The following is a 27,923-nucleotide window of genomic DNA, read 5'->3' as shown; positions in this document are numbered from 1 at the left end:
GTGTCCCGGTATACAAAGCAAAGTGTTTATGTTTATACAGCGACACCTAGTGGGAATCTGGAGGGACTGGAATTTTATTCAGATTTAAACAAAACACAAATAACAAACAGCATTAAATATGAACAAACACAGAATATTAATTACTAAAGAACTTCAGCACTGAGCTGCAATCATGGGAAACTCTAGAAAATCCCATCAAATATCCCGAGGAACATGTCGACCTCCTCACGCTCCTCCATCCCACTCCTGCCAAAATACATTTCACATTAGAATCGCTCCATTTTACATCAGTAGTTACACACATTAGTTACAGCTTGAGTCAATTGAAATACCCGGTGAAGCCTCTGTGCTCCTCTCCTCTCTGTGAATCTCTCTTCGAGAAAAAATCAAACCGACCTCCGAGTGAAACGCCTCCCGTGTTGATCTGTTTTGGAGGTGAAGCTTTGAGTGATGAAGTCTCACATCCAGTCCTCAAAACAATAAGAAGCTCATCAGTTCAATACCAGCAATATTAAAACCTGGAGGATGAAGAGATGAAGGTGAGGAAGCTCCACTGACCTTAATGGTGTGTTTGGTCTCACTGATCCTGGTGCAGCCACCACACTGTCTAAAGGAACAATAAATGATAAAGAAATATAAATAAATATAAGTAAAACATCATTAGAACATTTTTACCAGCTAGAATATAGTTATTCTCTATTTTTTATTATTATTTGGAACGCTGTTATTCTTCATTTCCTAATTTTTTTTAATTCTATTTTTTCCTTTTAATTGGACCACGTTATCATGGTCAGGGTCCTGGAAGGTCCTGCTGCCACCCAGAAACACTCTCTGAACCGGACATGAATCAATTCACTTAACTCACTCGAACCCAGAGACAACTCGCATAGACACAGGGAGAACATACAAAACTCCACATGGCACTGACCAGAGCCATTGGTAAACTTAGGCCCTCAAAATAAAGGCTGCTGTGTGATCAATCTATGTAATCTGATATGTGTGATCGTGTGATCTAAGTGATCTGTGTGATCTAAGTGATCTGTGTGATCTGAGTGATCAGCTGTTAACTATTTAAACCTTTTGTTAAAATAAAAAAAAAATCACCCGTTGCTTGAGCACAGTCGTCATTCCGATTCCTGCCGTACGAATCGTCGCCAGCAAGCAGCAAGTTTTCATCCTCAAAGTCATCCCAGTCGTCCACTGTGAGGTCAAAAGTCACATTGAGGGTATCGGATGAGAAGCTGCCGTCAGTGCTGAGGCCCAAGCGTGAAGTGGTGCCGTAAGCCTCGCTCTGATTGGCTGGATTTCTGCTCGTCTGTCTGTCAGAAGCATCTAAAACAGGGATATGGATAAGCCTGCAGCCTCATCAGATGCATGCAAATCTAACAGAAGTTAGAACTATGGGTAAGTACGCGTGGTGCAGCAGTCTAATACACGTCCGCACCGGCCTGACCGCTCACTGTGCAGCTTTATACGTCACTGCAGACCAAAACCAGTTCCTGCTGTAGTAAAAAATGTGCTTACCGTCATGATATGTCTGACGATCAGGCTGCTCTTGGGGCGTGGCGTACCTCTGCTCTGCTTCCACGGATTGGGACGCATTCTGAAGGAAATACTGTTCATCCAATCTGCAGAAAAACACCATTATGGACGCCAGCATTCAAAATAAAGGTAAACATTTGATATTACAAGTGGGCAGCATTCACTGATTTACCTGGTAAGTGCCGGCATCATGTTTTTTGGTTTGTAGGAGAAGTTCTGCATGCTGACAGTTTCAGCCTCAGTATTCATCCTCATCTGTAGGAACACATGAAGGTTATAAAGACTGTAAACTGTCCTAAATAAGAACCTGAATCAGACTGACAGGTGACAAACAACAGTGCACCTCGTGGATAGATGGAATATCAACAGTAAGAAACTTTTTGCGTGTTGTTTCCTCCTGTTCTTTATTGTTTTGTACAGATCGGTTCCTAAAACAAAGCCTAGGTCTCAAAGCCTTGCTAGTCTAACACTAACTAACCTAACCATGCAGGTATTTCTATTTTCTACAGCATCAAATGGATTAGGACTTAGGACTTAAGGAAGACAAGCATCACCCAGGCGGTGGTATAAACGTCCCCTGTTGGTTCGCTCAGTCTACTGCTGCCTTAAAAATGACTGGAAGGCACCCAGGTGGCGCAGCGGGATATTCCTCTAGCACCCCAGCTCTCTTCGGTTCGAAACTCGTCTGGGTGCCATCACGGTTCTGCTAGGGCGGGATGCCCGGACTATGTGAGCGGGGTCTTCAAACGCTGTTCAAGGACCCCGATTAGCAGATAGAGGTGCCTGTGCAGAGTGCACGGGCGAAAAGAAAGGGTCTGCTAGGACTGCGCACGTGTCGGAGGAGGCGTGAGCAGCAATATACCCTCCTCGAATGCAATCAGACAAATCGACTACTCTGATTTGGGAGAAAAATGGGAGAAAATGCATAAATAAATAGAAAACAAATGACTGGAGTACCAGTTCTTCACCAACCTCGCACTTACAAACTTTATAAACGTCACAGCTCGCTTTCAGAACATTCAGAACACAATTCACATCAGATTAATCTGAATCGACTGAATAAAACCATGCACTGATGCTTAAGACTAGACTTTTCAAGCACTCAGACGTGACACTGCTCAGGTACGTATACGTAATCCGTTACACTGATCATTATGATAAGGCTGGCTGACCTTCAGACGTTTGACGGGGGTCTCCATGAGCCTCTCGTTCCTCATCTTCAGATCCTGGAGGTAGGATGAGAAAGTGGATTCTGGATTCACGACCCTTTTGAGCACCATGGGTAATTTACCTCCGGATTTACCTGAAGCAAAGCAACAGAATGAACGAACCAGACAATCAGATTACACGTCATACGGCTCATGAGTGTTTCTGGGACTCACAGCAGTCATGGGCACAAAGGTCCTTGTTTTTACACAAGTGGTTGCAGTGACGTTTGCTGGGATCAGTCTGAGCCGAATCTACAGTGAGGAGAGATTTAAATAATAATGAGAATTAACATGCATAACAATTTTCTGCTATTATTTAATGAAATAATCCTTTTTACTCAGGTTGTCTGAGTCATAATCGGTGAACACATCCTTTACGGGGCATAAATTATGCATTTTAAGGCATAAATACTGTTTATTTACTGTTTATTTACTGAACATATACACTGATAAACTGCATTCAGTTTATCTGACACACCCATCACTCTGGATTAGAGTGCCTGACCCCACTAAATAAGCACAAGCTCCCACAGACACACTCCAAAATCTTGTGTAAAGCCGTCTCAGACGAGTGGAGGCTACGAAGGGAACATATAAATGCACGTGATGTTGGATTGTGATGCCCACATACTTCTGTCAGTCTGGTTCTTCTGACCCTGGTTCCTCTGACCTCTGTTCTGCTGACCCTGGTTCTTCTGACCTACGCTGCTTTCTTCTCTGTACCCCTGCGCTCTGTGTGGCGCACACACCGGGCTCTCCACGCCATACACATCAGCTCTGAAGGTCTGTGCTCCAGAGTAGAAGGTGGTGAACCTCTGCTGGATGTCCAGTCCCACTGCACGGCACAGCACAGAGACACGATAGAAACACACCTCATCAGCTAACACAAGCCATGCATGGTCTCACAGCTTTAGATTTTATTAGAAGCCTAATTCTAATGTAGGTAACAAGTTAGAAAAGCTAAACACCGCACCGTTTAGAACAAATAAAATAGACTATTGGTCGTACTATCCTCTGGGATGAACTGGAATGTCAACTGCCAGATATATGCAAGTCACCCATGCCACAAGCACTGGTGCACCCCCATACATTTACATCACATTTACATTTTCAGCATTTAGCAGACGCTTTTATCCATGAGCGGAACACGATGAGCAATCGAGGGTTAAGGGCCTTGCTCAGGGACCCAACAGTGGCAACTTGGTGGTGGCGGGGCTTGAACCGGCAACCTTCTGTTTACTAGTCCGGTGCCTTAACCACTGAGCTATCACTGCCCATACCACGACAGTGTGTGATATTTACATTTACATTTACTGCATTTAGCTGACACTTTTTATCACTATACATTTCAAGCAATTGAGCATTAAGAGCCTTGCTCAGGGGCCCAACAGTGGCAACTTTGTGATGCTAGGGTTTGAACCAGCAATTTTATGATTACTAGTCCAGTACCTTTTGTGCACCTTTCGCTGATAACAGTCTGGATGGTCCTTTGGACGGACAACTCAACTGAAATAATAATAATAATCTGACCACAGCTCACGTGTCCACTGTCTTTTGGTCCATCTGAGATGAGCTCAGGCTCAGAGAACTTGGAGAACTTTTCGGCTTTCTCTTTGTATAATAGAGTTTGTTCCATTTCTTGATGCAGCGGCGGACTGTGTTTAGTGACGACGGTTTTCCGAAGTACTCCCGAGCCCATGTGACTATATTTATCACAGTAACATGATGGTTTCTCGTGCAGTGTCGTCTGAGGGCTTTACCCTACATGGACTGGGAATTCTTGAACCTTTTTACAATATTGTGTACAGCAGATGGTGAAAACCTCAACCATTGGCAGGACAGACAGTAAACCGTACACACCGTATTCAGAGCTGATCAAACTGATGCTGAGCTCGTCTCCTATCGGCGTCCTCGAGACCTCAAACTTCCTCGACCAGCTTCCAGATTTCAACAGCAGAGTGTCTCTGCTCATAAAAACACGACACACGCTTAAAATACTTAAAATAGCCGAAAAAAATCCAAATGTGACACCAGATGTGAGCAGCGAGATCTCACGAGATCTTCTGTTGGAAGACCACGTTGTTGTCACCGTCTCCAATCAACAGGGTGACGTGATGGTGGTCGGGCGCAGTCCTTTTGATCAACAGCTCCTCAAAGTTCTTCAGGTGCACAGCGACGATGAGCTCTGCGTTGAAGACGCTGTATCTCGGAAGCTGCAAAAATAATAAATACATTTGAATACATTGTAGTGCAGCAGCCTCGAAATACATCGATCCAAAACATCAGGGCCACCTAAACAGCATCTGTAGACACCGACCCCTTTAGTGGTCCCAGCCAATAAGAAATCAGTTCATTACCCCACCTTTCAAATCAACCAATGAGAACATTCTCCTCATTTATTCAATCCATGCTGGGTAGCACTGTTGCCTCACAGCAAAAAAGGTCCTGAGTTCGATTCATAGGTGGAGCATGTTCTCCCCGTGTCCTCCGGGTGCTCCGGTTTTCTCCCACAGTCCAAAGACGTGCAGTCAGGTTAATTGGAGCTGATAAAATTGCCCTGTGTGTGTGTTTGTGCCATGGGATGAACTGGCAACCCTAACTACATTTACATTTTCGACGTTTAGCGGACGCTTTTATCCAAAAGGACTTACAGTACTGTGACAGTATACAGTGTAAGCAAATGAGGGTCAAGGGCACAGCAGCAGCAGCAATCTGGGAGTGGAGGGGCTTAAACCAGCGACCTTCTGATTACTAGTCCAGTATCCAGTACGACAAATACGATAAATCAGTAATAAAACAGACAATGACTGAATGAATGAGTAAAAGACAACCACCTGTTCCAGACTGACTTCATATTTTGGGAGTCGGCTCACAGCCTCTCTGATCTGGTTTCCAAACGGAGGATGGCGGTTCACAATCTGGGCAGAAACAGACATCAGAAGTCGTTTTCAGAGGCGCTCACCGGCTGAAACGCGGCATACGTGTGATGGGTCCGTACCAGCTCCAGTTCTCGAGGATTGGTCGCTTCAATCTTGCTGAACGACGTCAGTCCGGCATTCACCATCGCGTTTGCCAGTGACAACCCTAGCACGGTAAAATTATTACTGAACGACCATGCTGTGAGAGTGAATTTTAATCTTTTTTTACATTGATCAGCCATAACATTAAAACCACCTCCTTGTTTTTTTACACTGGGCGGCGTCCTGTGAGCACTGATGAAGGTCTAGAAGATGAGCGACTCAAACAGCAGCAATAGATGAGCGATCGTCTCTGACTTTACATCTACAAGGTGGACCGACTAGGTAGGAGTGTCTGATAGAGTGGACAGTAAGTAAAAACTCCAGCAGCATGGCTGTGTCTGATCCACTCATACCAGCACAACACACACTAACACACCACCACCATGTCAGTGTCACTGCAGTGCTGAGAATCATCCACCACCTAAATAATACCTGCTCTGCGGGGGTCCTGATCATTGAAGAACAGCATGAAAGGGGGCTAACAAAGCATGTAGAGAAACAGATGGACTACAGTCAGTAATTGTAGAACTACAAAGTGCTTCTATATGGTAAGTGGAGCTGATAAAATGGACAGTGAGTGTAGAAACAAGGAGGTGGTTTTAATGTTATGGCTGATCGGTGTATATCTTTATAAACTGTCATTTCCCCCAATCTGATCAATGTGAGCCAGATCAAAAAGTTGGAAGCATATTATTACCTTTATATAATTCATTTATTACACCTGTTAGCAACTGTTGCGGCTTAAACACATAAATTTAGTCATTATAAGCGGGCGTCCCAATACTTTAATCCCTGTAGTGTAAAGTGATATTGGGTGTTTGGGTTGGTCCAGCAGTGTATTACACTAGCCCACCATCGCTGAGATCCTGGTTCGATTGATAGGCAACCTGTCAAAGGTATTCTTGCTCTGCGCCCAAACCAGTCCCACTGTGACCCTGACCAGGATAAAGCAGCTGAAAAAAGCAGTTACCAAAGCCGCAAATTTATACTTCATGTAAATAAAAGCAGAGGTAAGAGAGAAAGATAAGCTCAAATATATAAATAAAACATTAATTTCATGTCCTGCAAAGATCATCGTGTCTGTAACTAAACATCTGCCAGATGTTTAGGCGGTTTATCCCACCGATCCTGTCCAGCTGTTTGGAGACGTACGGCGAATCTTCCCACAATCTGGCTCGGAAACACTTGGCCAAAACCACAGCGTTCAGCTGAGCAGAGAAATTCCTCCTGAAGTTCTGACCGAGTAATTCCACCAGACCTGCACAAACACAGACACACACCATTCACACTGGTGAGACGTCGAGATTCGGCACAGTAACTGCCGGAACTTCAATACACTGCCGCTTTTATTCCAAACCCATTACATCTGCTGAGTCTGATCCCGTTTCTGAAGATCTTCCCCGTGTCCTGCGTGAGTCCGAACTCCTGGATGGGGATGCAGCCCAGCTGAGCCTGAATCAGACTGTCCAGCAGGAAAAACAACCAGGTTTAACGCACAGCAATATTCTGAGCAATGCCATTTTTGGAATAATTATATAAGAGAAAAGCTGTATTTATTTATATATTTTATATATACAGGTCCTTCTCAAAAAATTAGCATATCGTGATAAAGTTCATTATTTTCCATAATGTAATGATAAAAATTAAACTTTCATATATTTTAGATTCATTGCACACCAACTGAAATATTTCAGGTCTTTTATTGTTTTAATACTGATGATTTTGGCATACAGCTCATGAAAACCCAAAATTCCTATCTCAAAAAATTAGCATATCATGAAAAGGTTCTCTAAACGAGCTATTAACCTAATCATCTGAATCAACGAATTAACTCTAAACACCTGCAAAAGATTCCTGAGGCTTTTAAAAACTCCCAGCCTGGTTCATTACTCAAAACTGCAATCATGGGTAAGACTGCCGACCTGACTGCTGTCCAGAAGGCCATCATTGACACCCTCAAGCAAGAGGGTAAGACACAGAAAGAAATTTCTGAACGAATAGGCTGTTCCCAGAGTGCTGTATCAAGGCACCTCAGTGGGAAGTCTGTGGGAAGGAAAAAGTGTGGCAGAAAACGCTGCACAACGAGAAGAGGTGACCGGACCCTGAGGAAGATTGTGGAGAAGGGCCGATTCCAGACCTTGGGGGACCTGCGGAAGCAGTGGACTGAGTCTGGAGTAGAAACATCCAGAGCCACCGTGCACAGGCGTGTGCAGGAAATGGGTTACAGGTGCCGCATTCCCCAGGTCAAGCCACTTTTGAACCAGAAACAGCGGCAGAAGCGCCTGACCTGGGCTACAGAGAAGCAGCACTGGACTGTTGCTCAGTGGTCCAAAGTACTGTTTTCGGAAATCAAGGTGCCAGAGTCTGGAGGAAGACTGGGGAGAAGGAAATGCCAAAATGCCTGAAGTCCAGTGTCAAGTACCCACAGTCAGTGATGGTCTGGGGTGCCATGTCAGCTGCTGGTGTTGGTCCACTGTGTTTTATCAAGGGCAGGGTCAATGCAGCTAGCTATCAGGAGATTTTGGTGCACTTCATGCTTCCATCTGCTGAAAAGCTTTATGGAGATGAAGATTTCATTTTTCAGCACGACCTGGCACCTGCTCACAGTGCCAAAACCACTGGTGAATGGTTTACTGACCATGGTATTACTGTGCTCAATTGGCCTGCCAACTCTCCTGACCTGAACCCCATAGAGAATCTGTGGGATATTGTGAAGAGAAAGTTGAGAGACACAAGACCCAACACTCTGGATGAGCTTAAGGCCGCTATCGAAGCATCCTGGGCCTCCATAACACCTCAGCAGTGCCACAGGCTGATTGCCTCTATGCCACGCCGCATTGAAGCAGTCATTTCTGCAAAAGGATTCCCGACCAAGTATTGAGTGCATAACTGAACATAATTATTTGAAGGTTGACTTTTTTTGTATTAAAAACACTTTTCTTTTATTGGTCGGATGAAATATGCTAATTTTTTGAGATAGGAATTTTGGGTTTTCATGAGCTGTATGCCAAAATCATCAGTATTAAAACAATAAAAGACCTGAAATATTTCAGTTGGTGTGCAATGAATCTAAAATATATGAAAGTTTAATTTTTATCATTACATTATGGAAAATAATGAACTTTATCACAATATGCTAATTTTTTGAGAAGGACCTGTATACACCAGCACCGAGATTATATATAATATATGTATTTTATGAATTTTCTCCCAATTTAGTGTAATCAATTTGTCCTCTGCTGCTGGGGAATCCCCTATATTTTGCAGTTGAGGAGGGTGTACTGCTGCTTACGCCTCCTCCAACCCACGCGCAGCCCTTAACGGAACCCTTTTCCACCAATGTACTCTGCACAGATGCCTCTATCTGCCAATCAGAGTCCTTACACAGCGTTTGAAGACCCCGCCCACGTAGTACGGTCATCCCTCCCTGCAGGCACTGTCAATTATGCACTGCCGCTAGATGGCACCCAGCCGACCGGTGGCAACGCAGAGTTTCGAACCGAGGAGTATCCCGCCGAAAAGCTGTATTTAAACACTTATATAGGTTTTAAATCGTACCAGTTAACTTTCATGTCATTCGTTTTGATCTTTCCATCCATCGGATACCTGAAACAAAACCGGAATGATTTAAACGGTAAATCTGCATCAGTTTGACACGATTAAAAAATACATAAATAATACATAATAAACAAATAAATAATTAATAAACAAATAAATAATTAATAAACAAATAATAAATACATAAATATAAATAATAAAAAAATTATTAATTAATTAATAATACATAAATAATACAAATAAATAATAATCAATACATAATAAATAAATTCATAATAAATAATAATAAATAAATAAATACATAATAAATAAAAAAATAACAATTAATAATAAACAAATACATAAATAAAAAATAAATACATAAATAATAATTAATAACTAATAATTAATAAGTAATAATTAATAAATAAAGAAATTCATTAATTAATTAATAACTAATAAATAACTAATAAATAAATAATTATAAATAATAAATACATAATAAAAAAAGTAAATACACTAATTAATTAATAATAAATAAATAATAAAAATAAATAATAAATAAATACATAAAAAATAAATACATATTAAGGTCACAATAAGAGCCTGGCTACTTTGTGGGGAGGAAACCTTGAGTCACCTGCTCCTCTACGCCCCCTGCTGGCCATAATGACACAACAGGTAGGAATGATTCTATAACCTGCTGCCCCCTGCTGGTCTGACATTAGAACTCAGTGTATTTTTCTCAGTATTTTCCTGCATGCCTTGTGTATAAATAAAGGTACAATTCTGACCTGATGGAGACTCTGTTCCTATCCTTGTTCAGCATGTTGAGAGTTCTCTTTTCACTCACTCTCAGCTGTACATCGCTGAACTCCTTCCCCTTAGAGATCAGCTCAATCTAACGGGATCAGTATCGGACAGACTGAGCAGCCTGTAAACTTTTTAGTAGCTGTATACACTAACAGAGCACTTAATTAGGAACGCCTATCTGGCACAGGCATTAATTCATTATTTTATTAAGTTACACCTACCCTACAGATGAACTACGTAGGTGTACAATTACCGACTGTAGCCCATATGTTGCTCGACTGAACAGCTTCGAAATGAACAAAAACATCTACTGAGGTTTTCTTGACCAACATCAGTGTCCAAGCCATACAAGCCCTCCCTGTGGCTCCCTGTGCATCCCAACAACACTGCTGCACCTGCTACCATATTATGACCGAGTTAGTGTCATTGCTCTCTTACAAGGGTTTCTTTTGATTGATAAACTGGGTACACTGGGTGACTATGTACAAAGCAACGGATGGGCTACATTCGGTCATTGTAGACCCACAGTAGGTTGAGTAGTTGAACAATATATCCAGTAATGTACTGGTATAAAGGGGCATCTGGTGCACACTTACCAGTTCAGACAATGTCTCTGTACCTGTCACCTTACTGAACTGCTTCATGGTGTCAAACGCCACACAGTACCGAGCCATCAGCTTCCCGCTCTCTGTGCACAACACACAGTCCATCCATCCATCCAGTCAGAAAAACCAGTAATGTGATTTAAATCATGTTAACATATCAAGTTTGGCCATTTCATTTATCTCTGTTATTCTTTCTGTTTGTGTCTTTTAGTCACAGTGTTGTTCTACCTTGGTTAGGGGGTGCTAGGGTGGCGCAGGGGTAAAGTACGCGAGCCCACTCACTACGGCAGAGATCTGGAAATCTAGGGTTCAAATCTCAGCAGTAGTGTCAAGCCAATCGGCTGTCTGCATGAACTTGATTGGCTAATGTCTGGGGACAACCAAAACAGCCCAGTTATAGAGAGGCACGCTAGTCTTGTTAGTGCGCTCTTAGTGCTGGTCCCAAGCCCAGGAAGGGCCGTTCCTTGTGAAATCTGTTATCCAGATCTAAATACAGGAGCAGCCAGGGTTAAGCATCCTGCAAATTGGGTTTATTTCCAGTTCTTGCAGGTACGGGGCTACACCTGACTTGCTTTTCATCATACTGACCCAACCTTTTTTTTGGAATTTGATAGGGTCAGGAAAAGGGGTCCATAATTTTAGCTTATGTACCACACTGATATAATTTACTTATAATTTCCCCCCCCCCTTTTTCTCCCCCCTTTTAGCGCATCCAATTGTTCAATTAGCATCGTGCTTCCTCTCTGTCTGTGCCGAACCCCGCCCTGACCGAGGAGATCGACGCTAACCCGTATCCCCTCCGACATATGAGCAGCAAGCCGGACGCCTTTTGCCACCCACGCATTTATGAGTTTGGCGCCACCTAGCGTTGCATGCGGAGAGACACACCCTAAGGGCGCTCTTCCTCATCCCTGTGCAGGCGCCTCCAATCGGCCGGCAGAGGTCGTAATCGCATTCTGACAGAGACAGACCCACATCCGGTTCTTTGTCCAATCGTTGCTCATACAGCCGCCCAGCCTCGAACCGGGGAAGCAGAGCTGGATTCGATACCACGTATCAGGAATTGGAGAACATGCAAACTCCACACAGAAAGGGATCGAACCCAGGACTTTATCACTGTGAGGCTCTTGATGTAAATCACTTTTATTTAATTTACTGTTTTTAACACCTCTTTATCGTGGTCAGGGGAATTGACTGCTGCGCCACCCGAGCTGCACTTTTAATATAAGAAATGGAAACACTCACCTTTAGGCTTGATGTTTATGTCTTCGTCCATCGTGATTAAATTAAAGGAGGCCAGTGAGTTCAGGTTTCTTATACAGAGCTCTGGAACACGACGGAAGACAAATTTTAACCCGTAATACATCAATCAATAACGATCGTATACACTCAGAAAGACGTACGTACCTTGCAGTTTGGTTTCAATCCCACATTTGTCCAGATCAGCAGAAAAACCTGCAACGAGCGACTTAAAACGCATCAGAATCAAACGGTGACGCTGTCTGCAACCCTGACTCGATAACACCGACGTCCGTCACTCACCGTAGTGTTTGGGATTCTTCAGGGCACGGATGTACAGGAAAGTGGAACGGATCCAGTCCAGAGCCATGTTCACGTCCGAGATGGTGTGAAGGACGATCTCAGCGTTCAGGTGCTCCACCAGGTTTGTGTGCAGGCTTAAAAAAAAGAGTCACTGACGTATAAAGATCTATCACAAACCCTCAAGCTGTGGTAGAACCATGAGGAGAGCACATGGACGTGACGCCGTACCTGCTCTCTATGGTCTCGGAACCGCTGAGGAACTGCAGGTATTTGTCTCTGGTCTGAGAGCGGGTCATGATCACAGCGGTCGCTGATGAATCGAACTAGGAAAGAAGACAATTACAAGTAATGGGGTCCACTGTAGTCCCAAATGGACTACAAACCCCAGGAGCTGGAGCACCTGGAGTCTGGAGATCAGTGCAGTGCTGAGTCCTAGGACTAACCCCAGTCGGTAAGGACATTAATGAAGGAGAAAGAAAGACGCATTCAGGCTTTTAAAAAAGGTTGAAGGAGGATAATCACCCACCACTGAGCGACTGTATGAGATGGCCAGAACAGAGAATGAGCTGCTGAACCACATTCATGCATCCGCTGAGATGTTGAAGCGTATGGGGGAGAAATATTCACATCAGGAACCGAACAGCGTGAAGTCCCAGCACGACTGTGTTCGCCGTGGCCATGTATTATTCAGTACTGGGATCCATCAAATGTGACGTTTGTGTTCGTGTGCACGTTCTGTATCTGTGTGTCCTGCTGAAATGTCACCAAACGCGTTCAATTTGGCTAGCCGACGCTCTCGGCTCGACTCTTGGCCTGTTCTAATTGGCATGTCGTGCCGCCAGGCATCCATTTAGTGTAGGCTGTTCTTTATTCTGTTTTCCTACTCCAATCCTGCCCAGTCGCTTCACTCTCTCTCGTTCTTATTTATCCACACGACATCTTAAGTAAACGCATCCTCATTTTGTATTTTAACTCCTTTCCTTCCACTTTATTTATATCCAATTCCCTCTAACATCTCCTCTACCACTGTTCCCCCCACTGGTCGATTCTTCACACCAGCTAACGGTGGATCCTTACAAAGAGCCGTACCGCCCAGACACACTCCCAAATCTTGTAGAAAAGCCTCCCAGTACAGTGGGAGCTGTTTTTTTGGAATAAGATGCCCTCCAAGCTTACGGTCAGGTGTCTACATACATTTGACTATAACGTCTGAGATCAGCGTGTATTGAACACGTGTTCACAAGTTCAATTCAGTACCGTACCTGCGGTCTTCCGGCTCTACCGATCATCTGCAGCAGGTCGGCTTCGCTGTACTCCTGACACGCTCCACCCACGTAGTGCAGGGTGGATTTGATCACCACCAGGTGAGCCGGGAGATTCACACCCATCGCCAGAGTGCTGGTGGTAACTGTGTTAATGGATGATTGCAAAAAAAAGAGGATGTGAACTGGTCCCAAGCAAAGCGAAGATATACAATATATGGACGAAAGTATTAGGACACCCTTTCATGATTACATGAAGGCACTTTCCTGTACCAGCACGACCCCGACCCCGAAGGACCTGCTGGTGGAGTCCATGTAGTGGTTTTAATGTCACGGCTGATATGTGTATGGGTGTGCATGTGCACTCACAGAGGACGGGCAGGTCGCCGGCCGTAAACGCATCCTCAACCACTTTCCTGTCTGACATACTGACGCCGGCGTGGTGATACCCGACACCACACATGACGAGATCTAAATCGGGGCGGAGAGAGGACATACCACATGAGTCGACAGGAAGGACAATTCATTACCTGGGCGATGCAATTGTGAGCACCAACCTCTGAGTTTGGTGTCGAGGAGCGAGTTGGCGTACCTCATCAGCCTGCGTGCGAACACAGTGAGTTACGTCACTACAAACGTACACACACACACACACACACACACACACACACGTTTCTTTCTAAAGCTGCGTTCACGCCGGCAGTGACTTCCCGCCCCTCGTCACCCGAACGGATAACCGCTTTTGCTCGTTTCCTGTGGGTGTCTCTGAGCTCGTGCTCACCCTTGGTTGGCATGGTTTTATTAATGCCAAGCAAATGCCATGGCAGTACGGCATATTTTACTGGACAGTATCTACAGAGCGGATAGAGAAGATCTGACCACAAATCAGATACGAATCAGATACGAATCAGATACGAATCAGATACAAATCAGATACAAATCAGATACAAATCAGATACGAATCAGATACGAATCAGATACGAATCAGATACGAATAAAATTCAAATTAGATACAAAAAGATACGAATCAGATACGAATCGGATACGAATCGGATACGAATCAGATACGAATCAGATACGAATAAAATTCAAATTAGATACAAAAAGATACGAATCGGATACGAATCGGATACGAATCAGATACGAATCAGATACGAATCAGATACGAATCAGATACAAAGCAGATACGAATCAGATACGAATCAGATATGAATCAGATACAAATCCGATACGAATCAGATACGAATCAGATACGAATCAGATACGAATCAGATACGAATAAAATTCAAATTAGACACAAATTATATACAAGATACGAATAAAATACAAATCAGATACGAATCAGATACGAATCAGATACAAATCAGATACACATCAGATACGAATCAGATATGAATCAGATATGAATCAGATACAAATCAGATACGAATCAGATACAAAGCAGATACGAATCAGATACGAATCAGATATGAATCAGATACAAATCCGATACGAATCAGATACAAATCAGATACGAATCAGATACGAATCAGATACGAATCAGATACAAATCAGATACACATCAGATACGAATCAGATATGAATCAGATATGAATCAGATACAAATCAGATACGAATCAGATACGAATCAGATACGAATCAGATACAAATCAGATACAAATCAGATACGAATCAGATACGAATCAGATACGAATCAGATACAAATCAGATACAAATCAGATACAAATCAGATACGAATCAGATACGAATCAGATACGAATCAGATACGAATAAAATTCAAATTAGATACAAAAAGATACGAATCAGATACGAATCGGATACGAATAAAATTCAAATTAGATACAAAAAGATACGAATCGGATACGAATCGGATACGAATCAGATACGAATCAGATACGAATCAGATACAAAGCAGATACGAATCAGATACGAATCAGATATGAATCAGATACAAATCCGATACGAATCAGATACGAATCAGATACGAATCAGATACGAATCAGATACGAATAAAATTCAAATTAGACACAAATTATATACAAGATACGAATAAAATACAAATCAGATACGAATCAGATACGAATCAGATACAAATCAGATACACATCAGATACGAATCAGATATGAATCAGATATGAATCAGATACAAATCAGATACGAATCAGATACAAAGCAGATACGAATCAGATACGAATCAGATATGAATCAGATACAAATCCGATACGAATCAGATACAAATCAGATACGAATCAGATACGAATCAGATACGAATCAGATACAAATCAGATACACATCAGATACGAATCAGATATGAATCAGATACAAATCAGATACGAATCAGATACAAATCAGATACAAATCAGATACAAATCAGATACAAATCAGATACAAATCAGATACAAATCAGATATGAATCAGATACGAATTGGATACAAATCAAATACGAATCAGATATGAATCAGATACGAACTGGATACAAATCGGATACGAATAAGATACGAATCAGATACAAATCAGATACAAATCAGATACGAATCAGATACAAATCGGATACGAATCGGATACGAATCGGATACGAATCGGATACGAATCAGATACGAATCAGATACGAATCGGATATGAATCAGATACGAATCGGAAACTAATCAGATACGAATCAGATACGAATCAGATACAAATCGGATACGAATCAGATACAAATCGGATACGAATCAGATACAAATCAGATACTAATCAGATACGAATCCAATACCAATCAGATACGAATCAGATACCAATCAGACGTTCCCACTAAAAATAAAAATCCTGGAGGGAAATCACTTGTCTATAAATTTCGTCCCTGTGTAGTCCATCACTGCCTGTGCGTCAATATGACAAGAAAAGTGTGTTTGTTCTTTCTTTGTTTATTCTTCACGCATCGTAAAGAACGAGGAAGTTTACCACAGCAACCGTGAGTTTCTTCTTCATCTCTAGTAGGAACAGCTATCTAACATTTCACAGGGGAGGAAATAAAGCACATACCGCTCTGCTCAATGCTAAGTTCCTACTGATGAAAAATGACTGACCCCTGAGCGCTTTGTCGGGTCACTGCCGGTGTGAGCGCAGCGCGAGAGAAAGACAGAATAGAACCATCGACACACCTCTGCCTGTGATCAATACTCATGATGAACCTGGCGTCCTTGGCGAGCACCGCAGCCGCCTGCTGAACTCCTTTCCTTGTGGAACAGAACTGTCAGGAACACAGAGTAACTACGGTTACGCCGGAAAACCACAACCATGTAAGAACCCCGCCGAATCGGACCCACCACCAGCGCCGGCTTCTGTTCCGAGTACGTCTGAACGATGCCGGCCATCTTGTAGTTGAGCGAGAGGTCGAATTTGAACTCGTTCTGCTTGTTTCCGCAGGGGAACCCCAGCACCACCTTCCTCAGTTTCACCGGCCGGTGGCTCTCGTCCATCTTCAAACAAACCGCCGGTCCGGATTCGTCCGACAGCCACTCCGATACCTACAGGACGATGTACATAGACGAAATTCCCTGAATGCTTTTATTTATTGATTTCTCCTCTATCACCCACTCACTCTCGCCTGGGAAACATTTAGACTAACATTTTGTTTGTTTTTGGAGTAGGCAGGAGGCTGAAGAAGTTTTTTTTTTGTACTTTATTGTCCTGAGCAATGACAGTAAAGTTGAATCGATCTATCTATGTATCTATTTATAGATTTAGCATGGGATCTCACGACGGCTTCCGTTCCACTCTGTGAAGCTAATTTTGAACCAATCGGGGCATTTTTACCAAAAATAAATACGTTTGGAACCTAAGGACGGTACGTTTTTCAATAGCAGGGAGCGTGACGACATCCATGGGCGTGTCAGGTTGTAGAGGAAGGAGAACGTCTTCTTATCACTGGTAGTCAATCTCTGCTTGCTTTTTAGATCAAAACAAACATCTGTAACAGCAGCACAAACGCTCGCAGGTAATCTACACGCCCGGTCGGCTTGTTACTACTGTTCACTTCCGTTGTTCAGCGCTCTCTGTTGTTGGTTACATTAAAAACTGGTGCAAAAGAGACTTCCGGTCATGGCGGACGTGCTCCTGAGCTCTCGGAACAACAAATGATATTTTAACACTACTCCAAGTCATTAAAGGTGCATCTAAAATGTAAATTAGCTAACATATGTACATGCCAGTTAAACCAACGAAATTCGAGAGCAAAAACAGATACTTAGACGGCTAGCACTATATCACCAAACAAAACCCAAGATTCAGCCATGGAGCTATTCTCGAAGCCATCGGGTCTCTCAAAACAGAAAACATGCAGTGACATACAGAAGTAATGGAGAGTATGGCAAGTATCAGGGTGGATCTAGAGTCCATCAGAAGCCGACTCACGGGTGCCGAGAGCCGCATCAGTGAGACGGAGGATGTAACGACGCAGCTAGAGTCTAAAGTAAAATCTGAAGACATGGAAAACCGATCACGACGCTCCAATGTCCGTCTTTTTGGGCTTCCAGAAAGCGCAGAGCGAAGAGATATTGAACGCCTTCTGGAAAAATGGATACCAGAGATCCTCGGGGCTGAACACTTTCCTTCGCCGCTAGTGATAGAACGAGCACATCGGATTCCTACCAGCTCTTCAATCACTCAAAACCGGGGATCAACCTCACGGCCACTTATAATGAAGTTTCTTAACTTCAGAGACAAAATACGGGTGATGAGGGCTGCGCAGGCTTTAGGCAAGGTTATATACGGCAGGGGTCTTCAACCTGTGGGGCGAGTACTTGCCCAAGGGGGTGCGAGCGGCTGTCCTTGGGGGGGTGGGGGTGGCGGAGGACGCGGCAGGCATCCGCAATTGAGCCGTGGTCCACTAAGGGGAGGTTGGCATCCGTGCCTTATCCAGGGGAGGGGGGCGTGGTGGAAGCAGCGCTTGGTACATGCGACCGAGTGCTGTTCCACCAAGGGGAGGGGGGCGCAAGTCATGCTCGGCACACGAAGGGGGGCGCATGCCTAAAAAGGTTGAAAACCCCTGATATACGGGACGGCACAGGTGAAGTTTTTCTCAGATTTCTCCACGGAGGTGCAGCGACAGAGAAAGGCTCGCGACCCAGTGAAACAAACGCTGCGCTCCGAAGGGGATTAGGTTCGGGTTGATGTTTCCAGCAAAAACTGGTGCAAACGCGGGTCGGTTCTACGAATAGCACCAAGGTTCGGTTCTAAAAAGCCTGAACGGAACCAGTTCACGATCCAGAGTTAATTAGGTAGAAAAGAGCTACACAAGACCTAAAACTAGAGATGGACCGATCGGGGTTTTTGGCACCGATTCCGATCTCCTTTCAGGGACATCGGCCGACAGCCGATTCCGATCGGGAGGGGGGGGGGGGGGATTAGCAGTAAATAAACTTAAAAAGAGCCTCACAGTAAAGATAAACCGGAGCAGCGTGTGTGTGTGTGTGTGTGTTTGTGCCTTTAGAAGAGACGCTTTTTTCACAGTATCGCTATAAGTGATTCATCGATTCATGAGTTGATTCGTTTTTATGTGAAGCGTAAGTTTCTCTTCTCAGTTATCTCTCCGTGTTTACTGTTATTATTAATTAAATGTCGTGGTTTTAAATAAACACCAGCTACTACAGAACATTCTGTGTGACTCTCTTACATTAAAAAGCTTCATTACACTGCTATTACCACAGAGCGGTAACCGAGTCAGACTCGTTCCGTCTAAGGAGCTAAAAGTTTTCTAAAAGTTCAGCAGATGATCCTGAACTAACGAATTTGGTAATGAATAAACTTTTGCCTCTGATTGGCTCTGTAACGTTTTCTGTTCTCATCTACATCACAAGTCAGAACCGCTTACGATTTACCAAAGTGAACCAGGAGTTTATATAACGTGCTGATAGAATCCACTCAGATGTGACCGGGTCGAATTATCTTTTTAAAGTAAATATTACAATCAGCGAAATTACATCGTAAGAGCTTTCACGATGGTTTCTGTACGATGGTTGATGAATGGTGATGTGATGGTTGGCGCTTCGTAGCTCAAAGTCTGGATCGATCCACTGAGCTGTTAACTTAACGTGATCTTTATATATCACACCATCGGATCGGCTACTTTTAGGAAATATCGCCGATCGCCGAGAGCATATTTTGATTAAAAATCGGCCGATACCGATCCGTAGCCGATCGATCGGTTCATCTCTACCTACAACCAAGGTGAAGGTGGAGTGAATCCGTAACATAAGACGATCCGCCCATCCATGCATCCACCTGCACATACTCACGTCCTGAACGTTAGGAATGGTAGCGGAGACGGCTACGAATCTCATGCGGGTCTCCGAGTCCGGGTCCTCGGCCGCGCGGTACGTCTGTATGGTTTTCATCCTGCTCACCACGACCTCCAGAGTCGCTCCTCTGGTCACGTCCTTCACCACGTGGACCTGCAACACAGGGCCAGATCAGGACAGAACCCAGACCCCGACCGAGCCTTGGTGCATTCGATGCGTGGCGTGTAGCCGACAGACCTCGTCGATGAGGAACAGGCGTACTGACTGGAGTAAGAAGTTGTCCCTCCACCTCCTCGTCATGCTGTCCCACTTTTCCTACAGAGAGGAACCATTCAACATCGATCAAACAAGTTAGAGGTTCCAGTTCTGGTTCAGTCTGGAGTAGGGATGTAACGATGCACCACAAGACAGTTACAAATCGAATCGATACTCACTCACAGCAGAGGGCGCTGGCGCTATTCACCTCGCCTGGTTGACGTCACTACAGGGTTGCCAGGTTCGGAATTTTCCAGCCAAATGTATTTATGTCAGGATACTTTCTTTATTCGTATTCTTTTTCTGTATCGTATCGTGAGCCCAGTATCGTGAATCACAATGCATCGTGGGTGGAGTGTATCGTTACACCCCCAGTCTGGAACGAAGCACACAGGGCGGAAACTCACCGGCGTCGTCATGATCAGGTGGGCGTCCTGAATTTCGAAAAACTCGTCGATCTCGGTGTCACCCGTCACCTCTTTGCAGTTCAGCCCCAGGGGTCCGAATTTCCGCTTCCAGTTCTCATAGCACTGACTGCACAGGGCTTTAATGGGAGCCACTGCGGAGCGATAGTGGCAGAAATGAAATGAAAACCAGCTGATGGCTGATTTTTTTATGAAACAGTAAAACAAAGTCATCATGCATGAGCCATGAGCCCTGAGAATGTCAGAGCCATCCATAACCGGGAGTCCAAGCAAGCAAAATCTGAGCTGCTCTCTGGGTACCGACTGATTAAGTGCAGAGAATGCTTTACAAATATGAAAAACCCACTATAGATAGCTTTCACATCATTCCAGGGCTCAGCCGTCTCCATCAGCAGTCGTATAATGGCCAGCTCGAACAGCACAGTTTTGCCCGAGCCGGTGGGGGCACAAGCGACAAAGTTCCTGCTGGTGTAAAGAACCTGTAACAGAATCAAACAGCACACGTTACATCTGCAGCGAGCTGTAACTGTAACACGAGGAGGTGGAATAAGTGACACTCACATCGTCCAGTGCTTTACTCTGCACGTAGTTGAAGTACGGGAACTCGCTAAAGACGTCCCTGAACTTAGCGGCTGTGTAAATATCGTTAAGGCGGCGCCTCTGAGCTCTGAGCTCGTCAAACGATGGCACAGTATTATGCCAAGTGCAGTTTAAACTGGCATTACAAAGACGATTAAAAGTTGCCTAATGCCTTGGCACTCCCGGACCACTTGGCCAATTATAGAGTGGCTTTAAATGCTGCCCGATCAAGTTACCTTACTTCTGAGTTTAAAAAAGCTGGCAATAACTCGTCTCAACTTTTTTCTATTGTTAATAAGATTCTGTGTCCCCCATCCGACTCTGTCACTGCCTCGTCTGATCTCTGTAATTCTTTTCTCACTTTCTGTCTGGCATATATAGTGAACTCTCTACTTCTGAATCTGTCTCCTCTAAATCCGGTTCTTACATTTCTCCTTCCTCTTGCTCGTTCCCGTGTTTCTCCACTGTTGACGCCGATACCATTGAGAGAATTATATCTACATCGAAATCTGCCACTTCTTTCCTTGATCCTGCTCCTACTGCCCTTCTTAATCTCCCACATTGTCAATCTCTCACTTAGCTCTGGATTGGTTCCTGGTGACTTGAAACTTGCTGCGCTCACCCCTGTCATCAAGAAACCCGGATTAGACCAGTCCATACTCAGCAATTTTAGGCCCATTTCCAACCTTCCATTCCTCGCTAAAATTCTAGAAAGAGTTGTAGCCTCCCAGCTGCTCGACTACCTGGACGCAAATAACTTATCTGAAATCTTTCAGTCGGGCTTCCGTTCTAAACATAGTACTGAAACTGCCCTCACCCGTGTTACAGATGATCTTCTTCTCGCCTCGGAGAACGGCCTTGTCTCTATCCTCCTCCTACTTGATCTCTCGTCAGCATTCGACACGATTAATCATAACATTCTATTGGCACGTCTGTCTGAGATTGGTCTCATGGACACAGCTCTCACCTGGTTTAAGTCATATCTCACCGGCAGGTGTCAATTTGCTCATCTGCTACCGTTCAGGTTCTACAAGGTGTTCCACAGGGATCAGTCCTTGGACCCCTCCTCTTCACCATCTACATGCTCCCTCTTGGCCCCATTGTACGCCAGTTTGGTCTGAGCTTCCATTGCCATGCTGATGATACTCAGCTATATACTAGCTTCAAACCCTCTGACCCCGTGCCTCCCCCCTCGCTTACCGGTTGCATACAAAAGTTACATTCCTGGCTGCATAACAATTACTTAATGCTTAATCTACACAAAACTGAGCTTCTTTATATTGGCCCCAAATCTGCTATCTCTACTCTCTCAAATGTGGCTCTTAATATTGGTTCCACTGTCATCTGTCCCACAAATTGTGCCCGTAATCTTGGTGTCCTCTTCGATTCGCACCTATCCTTTGACTCTCATCTAGCATCGGTTTCCAAATCCGCATATTTTCACTTGCGCAATATCTCTCGCCTACGTCCTTTGCTTTCACAAGACTCTGCTGAGACTCTATTTGACCATATTACACCTGTCTTGGCTAAACTGCCTCCGTAAGGATTAAATATAATATACTCCTACGCACTTTTAAAGCATTACATGGCCTGGCCCGGGTATACTTAGCCGACTTACTCACTTACCACTCTTCCTCCCGTAATCTTAGGTCCTCTGGCTCCAATCTATTGGCTGTTCCCAGGTTCAAGCGGGCTACTTTGGGTGGCCGTTCATTCAGCTGTGCTGCCCCTCGCCTCTGGAATTCCCTCCCTCCCTCCTACTCTCCGCTCTGCTTCCTCCCTCACGCTTTTCAAATCTTTGCTTAAAACATCTCTTCAATGAGCATTTTTCATAGGTTTTCATAGGCGCTATATAAGTATAACTTATTATTATTATTATTAAAAGGATACGGATTTCAGACACAGGACGGAGAATCCCCTGTCCAGACGGGCCTTAAATGAACAGAAAACAAGCATTCAATCATTACAGCACTGAATAATTACTCATTTATGTAACATACAGGACTTTCTCACACACATATATATATCAAAAAAGCTGTAATTTCTCACTATACTATCATTTTTTTCTATTTTATTTATTTATTTCTGTATTTTCTCCCATTTTTCTCCTGATTTAGCGTATCCGATTTGTCTTCCGCTGCTGGGGGATCCCTGCCTGCATTCGAGGAGGGTATATTTTCTCCTCCTCCGACCCGTGCACAGTCCTTCTTTTCTCCCGTGCACTCTGCACAGGCGCCTCTCTATCTGCTAATCAGGGACACCCACATAGTCCGGTCATCCCGCCCTAGCGGACACAACAGCCAATTAGTGTCTGCTGCAGGCACTGCTGATTATGCCCGCTAGATGGCGCCCAGCTGACCGGTGGAGTTCAGAATCTCTGCGCTGGTGTGCTAGAGGAATATCCCGCTGTGCCACCTGGGGGCCTGTATACTAAATTTATTTTTAAATAAAATTACATTCATTCATTCAGTGTCTGTTTTACCATTGCTATATCCTGGTCAGGGTCGCAGCGGGTCTGATTCATTGGGTGAAGGTCACCAGTCCATTAGAGGCCACACACACACACACACACTAGCACATACAAACACCCACTTTCTTAACCGCTTATCCAATCAGCCTATCCCAGCTTTTCAATAGGCGCAAGGCACACAGTAACACCCTGGATGGGGCACCACACATACACACACCCAATTAACTCCGATTAACCTGACTGCATGTTTTTGGACTGTGGGAGGAAACCGGAGCTCCCGGAGGAAACCCACATGAACACAGAGGAGAATCAAACCCACACCCTTCTTGCTGTGAGGGCATTTGTCTAGCACTTATTTATTTAGGCAACTGAACCTAGTATTTGCTACAATGCTACAAATAAAACATTCTATGAATATTATCTTGGATCCTCGTGTTTTAAAGCCATCGCTGATGTACCCAGGTCTTTAGCAGGAGCACTGCTTAATATATTTGTGCTTTTGGGCTTTCTTTGTTTCTATATTAACAAAAAAAATAGCAAGCTTGGGTGTGATTGCCTATATTTTGGGGGGTTTGGTGGTCAGAATGGCGATGGAGATGCCATCGTGTGCTGGAATGCTGTGTTACCTTGAATCTGAAGAGGTCTGGGAGTAAAAGGGAGAACAAAGGCGTCGTTCTGTTCGGGATCGCTGCATTCCTCCCTCTGGCCTCTGACTTCTCCGAGAGGGCCGCAGGAAGCCACGGCCGGCGGCAAGAGCGGATGCTGGGTTGCCATGACAACTGGGCTGATGCCATGGTCGTTTGTCGCTGGAACGGAGACCGGGTTGAACTTCCTTATGGGAGGTCTAAAAAGCCTACAGGGTTAAAGTAAAAAAAAATAAAAAAGAAGCTTGTAAGTCAAAGATAATACTGGACACTTGGAAACGATGGATGCTGCTGCACTTCGTCATATATTGTGATTTTCTAATGCTGCAGGCAACAAGTAGAGATGTTTTATGCACAAGCTTAGCAAACCCCTTCTAATGCACAACATGGGTCAAAAATGACCCATATTCATCCATTCAAGAATATTTTCATGTGCACATTTGTCAGTTATTCATGTATTAGCTGTCTTAGCTAATAAAAGCTATCTATACTAGAATATGTTAACAGCTAGCAAGCAAATAGTATTGGACATATTCAAGATTCAAGGGCCTAATCTTTGGTTGTCTTTCAAAAGATCAGTAAATATGTTTTTGATTACAAACACTTACTGATGTCAGTAGTTTCTGTCAAATTCCATAGTAAATACATAAGGGTCATTTTTGACCCATGTTGTGCATTAGGAGGGTAGTGATACAAAAAAGATTTTTATTAAAAAAGCAAAAAATATAAAACTGAAATAAGGATTTGTGATGATCGAAAACAAGTTAATTGAAAAATTCATGGAAGCTTGAATGACAAAATTAATTTATTGCAAAGATATAGAAAATAAAAACTCAGTTGGGTCACTTTTGACCCAGGTTGTGCATCAAAGGGTTAATAAACAATGCTTTCTGTTAAAACATTTAATAACTGTGACTTTAATTGAACAATACAACACTTAAAAACAGAGTGAAAGGACAGGACTACAGCCTCGTTTAACGTCAATTCGCTCCAGGTGGAGGGATGTGCATATTAATCACAATAACAGCCAGGTTTCTAAGTTTCCTTGTTTTATCTGGATGTGGGTTCGCTGGTGGATTGAGTAGCTGACTGTGCCACACCCCAGCACTTGTTTTTTTCTCACGTCTGTCCCTGTTTTCTTTCTTCGGTGTGGATTTTTAGGCACAGTGTTGATCTGCCTTGGTTAAGTCTCGTGCGACTGGGTTCATTCCAACAATACAGCAGGTTCGGGGTTACATCTGGAAATTGTTCTGTAGATGGTACACATGTGTCTTATGTAGGATCTGATTGGCACCCCACAACCGCTGAGATACAGGTTCACCGGTCGGGCAACTAGACAGACTGGATTGGCCATGGCTGAAGCCCTACAGTGGATTAGCATCCTGTTTAGGGTATTCCTGCCTTGTGCCCAGTGTTCCCCTGTGAATCTGAGTCGCGACCCTAACCAGGATAAAGAGTAAAGGGAACAACTGAAATACATACCGGGTCTTGACTGGAGGGCTGGTAGAGAAACAGAACTGTCTGTTTTCTCCAACATTCAGAGGTGTATTAGGACAGGTTTGATCACTACCCACAGGGGTATGAAATGTATCTGTACATGTATAAGTAATTTCAGGTCCCCACAAACTTTCAACACCCTGTCCAGCATTGCCACTAGGTCTTTTACAAGGTGGCAGAAACTTCCTTGGCTTCTGAGAGAAACCTGAGTGAACAGAAGAAAAATGAATAACGTGATCAATCGGATTAATTAACCAATAATCAGTTAATTGAAACAATCTCACCAGTTAAAGCCAGGCTTTCTGCTTCTTTCTGAAGGTCTTGGGTTGCTGGTATTTCAGAAATAGATGGTGCCGCATCCAGCTGCCAGGCATTTTGCTCCTGGCATAATGGCCTTCTGTAGAATTATGTATATTATGTATATTGTGTTTACTTCCTATTAACCATACAGCTTTATATCATGTTATAACCACTTACACCTCGTGAACCACTGGTCTATCAAAGAACAGGTTATCCAGTGAGAAGCAGAATTCCTCAGACTCCACCATCATCTGGCTTCACTACATATGACCTGATTACAATATTTTGGAGAGGTGTGGGTAAAATGCACATCATTTTATAACATTTTTTAATAACCTTATGCATGTTATCATTTACATTATCATAACAGAAACCTATTTAAACGAATCCACCATTATATTAAACCGATTTCACCATAAGCCAAGATGTAAAAATAATATTTGCTGTTAGATTATAACTTGCAATTTTTAGTTGGGCCAAAATTGATGCTGCAACCTCAAACCTGCTGTCTAACTTAGGTAGCTATAACCTGCCATGGAGATTGGCGACTGGGCACGGTCACAGAATCATGTCCGCCTGCCTTGCCAGTTGTGGCAGTGCCTTTCTATATGGAATATGTATTTTTTATGAGAATTCACAGCTGGAATTGTATTGGGGAATTAAAATTACTACAAGTTAGACTAGGAGAAAACAGGGTATAATATAAAAAGAAAATAAAACAATTTAGTTCATTTGTCAACAATCTATAATTAGTTCAAACGTACTAAAATAAAAAAAGGGACATCACTGTATTGACTTACAACTTCTGAAACTATTATTTCGAATATCTTTCCAGAAATGATTTTTAAAAAATAATATCTGTCACATTTTTTGTCACAAAAACTTACTGAGGTAAAGTTAGCTTATTTAGCATTCTAATCTGTGCTAACGAGTTATCTACTAAATAAAGTTGTATATTTTTAACATGAAAACATAAAAAAAATATGACATTAGTGTGCTCACAACCGAAAGTAGTTCTAGTTCTAAATAATCCCACAAATAAATCATTGATAAAAATAAATTGCTGAAATGTTTAGAGAAAGTTAGCTGCTAGTTAGCGCTAGCTTACTAGCTATTCCCTCTTTCGATCTCATGCTAACAAAGTCAACGTATTAAGTTCGATAATATTACATTAAATATAAGTTAATTTCGTTTGATATGACTTTATCTTAGTTCATCATTTTACAATATAGGTGTTAATCTGTTAAAAAAAACACAAACCAGGGTTCAATTCTGTGAAGAGCAAAGCTAAACGAATTAAAATGTAAGCTCCGTCCCAAATAGTTTATACTCTTACATCAAGTGCACTACATAGGACGCATAGGCTAGTGTCTTAGTAAGGTTATGTAGTGGACATATAAAGGGAGCATCTATCCGTTTGGGATTCTTGCCGTAAACGCGAAAAGTGGGGAAACCTGCAAACAAAGAATAGTCACATATTCCAGCTAAGTAAAGGGAAAACAATAACAGCAGATAAACACATATGGATTGCAATTTACAAATTAAATAAAAAATATTACAAATGGCTTTGTGACCACATCAGATTAATATATGTTACCATATTAGTCTTATATTGGTCTATATTAGTCTTCCTTGAGGCTGTAACCCTGCTAAACTGTTCCACACCACCTTAAATACCACTGCACTTTAGATCACATTGAACTCTGTACTATTCACAAGTGTATTATTTTACCTGTACACACAATCAGTATTTGCAAATTTGCATATGGCACTATTGCACTATTTACACCAGCACAACAGTAATGTATATATTGTATATACAGTGTATCACAAAAGTGAATACACCCCTCACATTTCTGCAGATATTTAAGTATATCTTTTTATGGGACAACACTGACAAAATGACACTTTGACGCAATGAAAAGTAGTCTGTGTGCAGCTTATATA

The 27,923-nt window shown here is 43.2% G+C and overlaps 1 protein-coding gene across 2 annotated transcripts; it reads right to left on the bottom strand.

The window, feature by feature from the left end:
- Positions 1-56: 56 nt before the first annotated feature.
- On the bottom strand, positions 57-27,263 carry hfm1 (helicase for meiosis 1). Of its 2 annotated transcripts, XM_063016898.1 has the most exons (38): positions 27,237-27,263; positions 26,154-26,247; positions 25,961-26,073; positions 25,662-25,881; positions 24,162-24,388; positions 22,956-22,997; positions 21,048-21,118; positions 20,833-20,965; positions 20,469-20,620; positions 20,044-20,121; positions 19,804-19,959; positions 16,834-17,034; positions 16,669-16,757; positions 14,087-14,130; positions 13,899-14,000; positions 13,530-13,675; positions 12,496-12,590; positions 12,268-12,401; positions 12,133-12,180; positions 11,971-12,051; positions 10,717-10,808; positions 10,102-10,208; positions 9,329-9,376; positions 7,135-7,232; positions 6,894-7,028; positions 5,749-5,834; positions 5,585-5,668; positions 4,806-4,963; positions 4,611-4,714; positions 3,382-3,585; positions 2,925-3,002; positions 2,715-2,845; positions 1,715-1,797; positions 1,525-1,628; positions 1,105-1,332; positions 559-607; positions 333-470; positions 57-246 (listed from the first exon to the last, which is right to left on the bottom strand). In XM_063016898.1, the coding sequence occupies exons 2-38, from the start codon at positions 26,225-26,227 to the stop codon at positions 183-185; spliced, it is 4,197 nt and encodes a 1,398-aa protein (XP_062872968.1). In that variant the 5' UTR covers positions 26,228-26,247; positions 27,237-27,263; the 3' UTR covers positions 57-182. The 2 variants fall into 2 exon arrangements, with proteins under 2 accessions (XP_062872968.1, XP_062872969.1); XM_063016899.1 differs by lacking the exons at positions 25,961-26,073; positions 26,154-26,247; positions 27,237-27,263 and having other exon boundaries at positions 20,833-20,951; positions 25,662-25,744.
- Between the last annotated feature and the right edge of the window lie 660 nt (positions 27,264-27,923).

The sequence above is a fragment of the Trichomycterus rosablanca genome, chromosome 20, assembly GCF_030014385.1.
Source record: "Trichomycterus rosablanca isolate fTriRos1 chromosome 20, fTriRos1.hap1, whole genome shotgun sequence".
Classification (NCBI taxonomy): Eukaryota; Metazoa; Chordata; class Actinopteri; order Siluriformes; family Trichomycteridae; genus Trichomycterus; species Trichomycterus rosablanca.
Note: the sequence above shows the minus strand (reverse complement) of the source record. Positions and strands in the feature narration are given on the sequence as shown.

Coding starts and splice junctions, on each gene's coding strand:
- hfm1 (XM_063016898.1), bottom strand. CDS start 26,227: ATGATGGTGGAGTCTGAGGAATTCTGCTTCTCACTGGATAACCTGTTC. Junction 19,960..20,043: donor GCCTGTTCCTCATCGACGAG/GTCTGTCGGCTA, acceptor CCTGTGTTGCAG/GTCCACGTGGTGAAGGACGT. Junction 1,629..1,714: donor ATGATGCCGGCACTTACCAG/GTAAATCAGTGA, acceptor GTTTTTCTGCAG/ATTGGATGAACAGTATTTCC.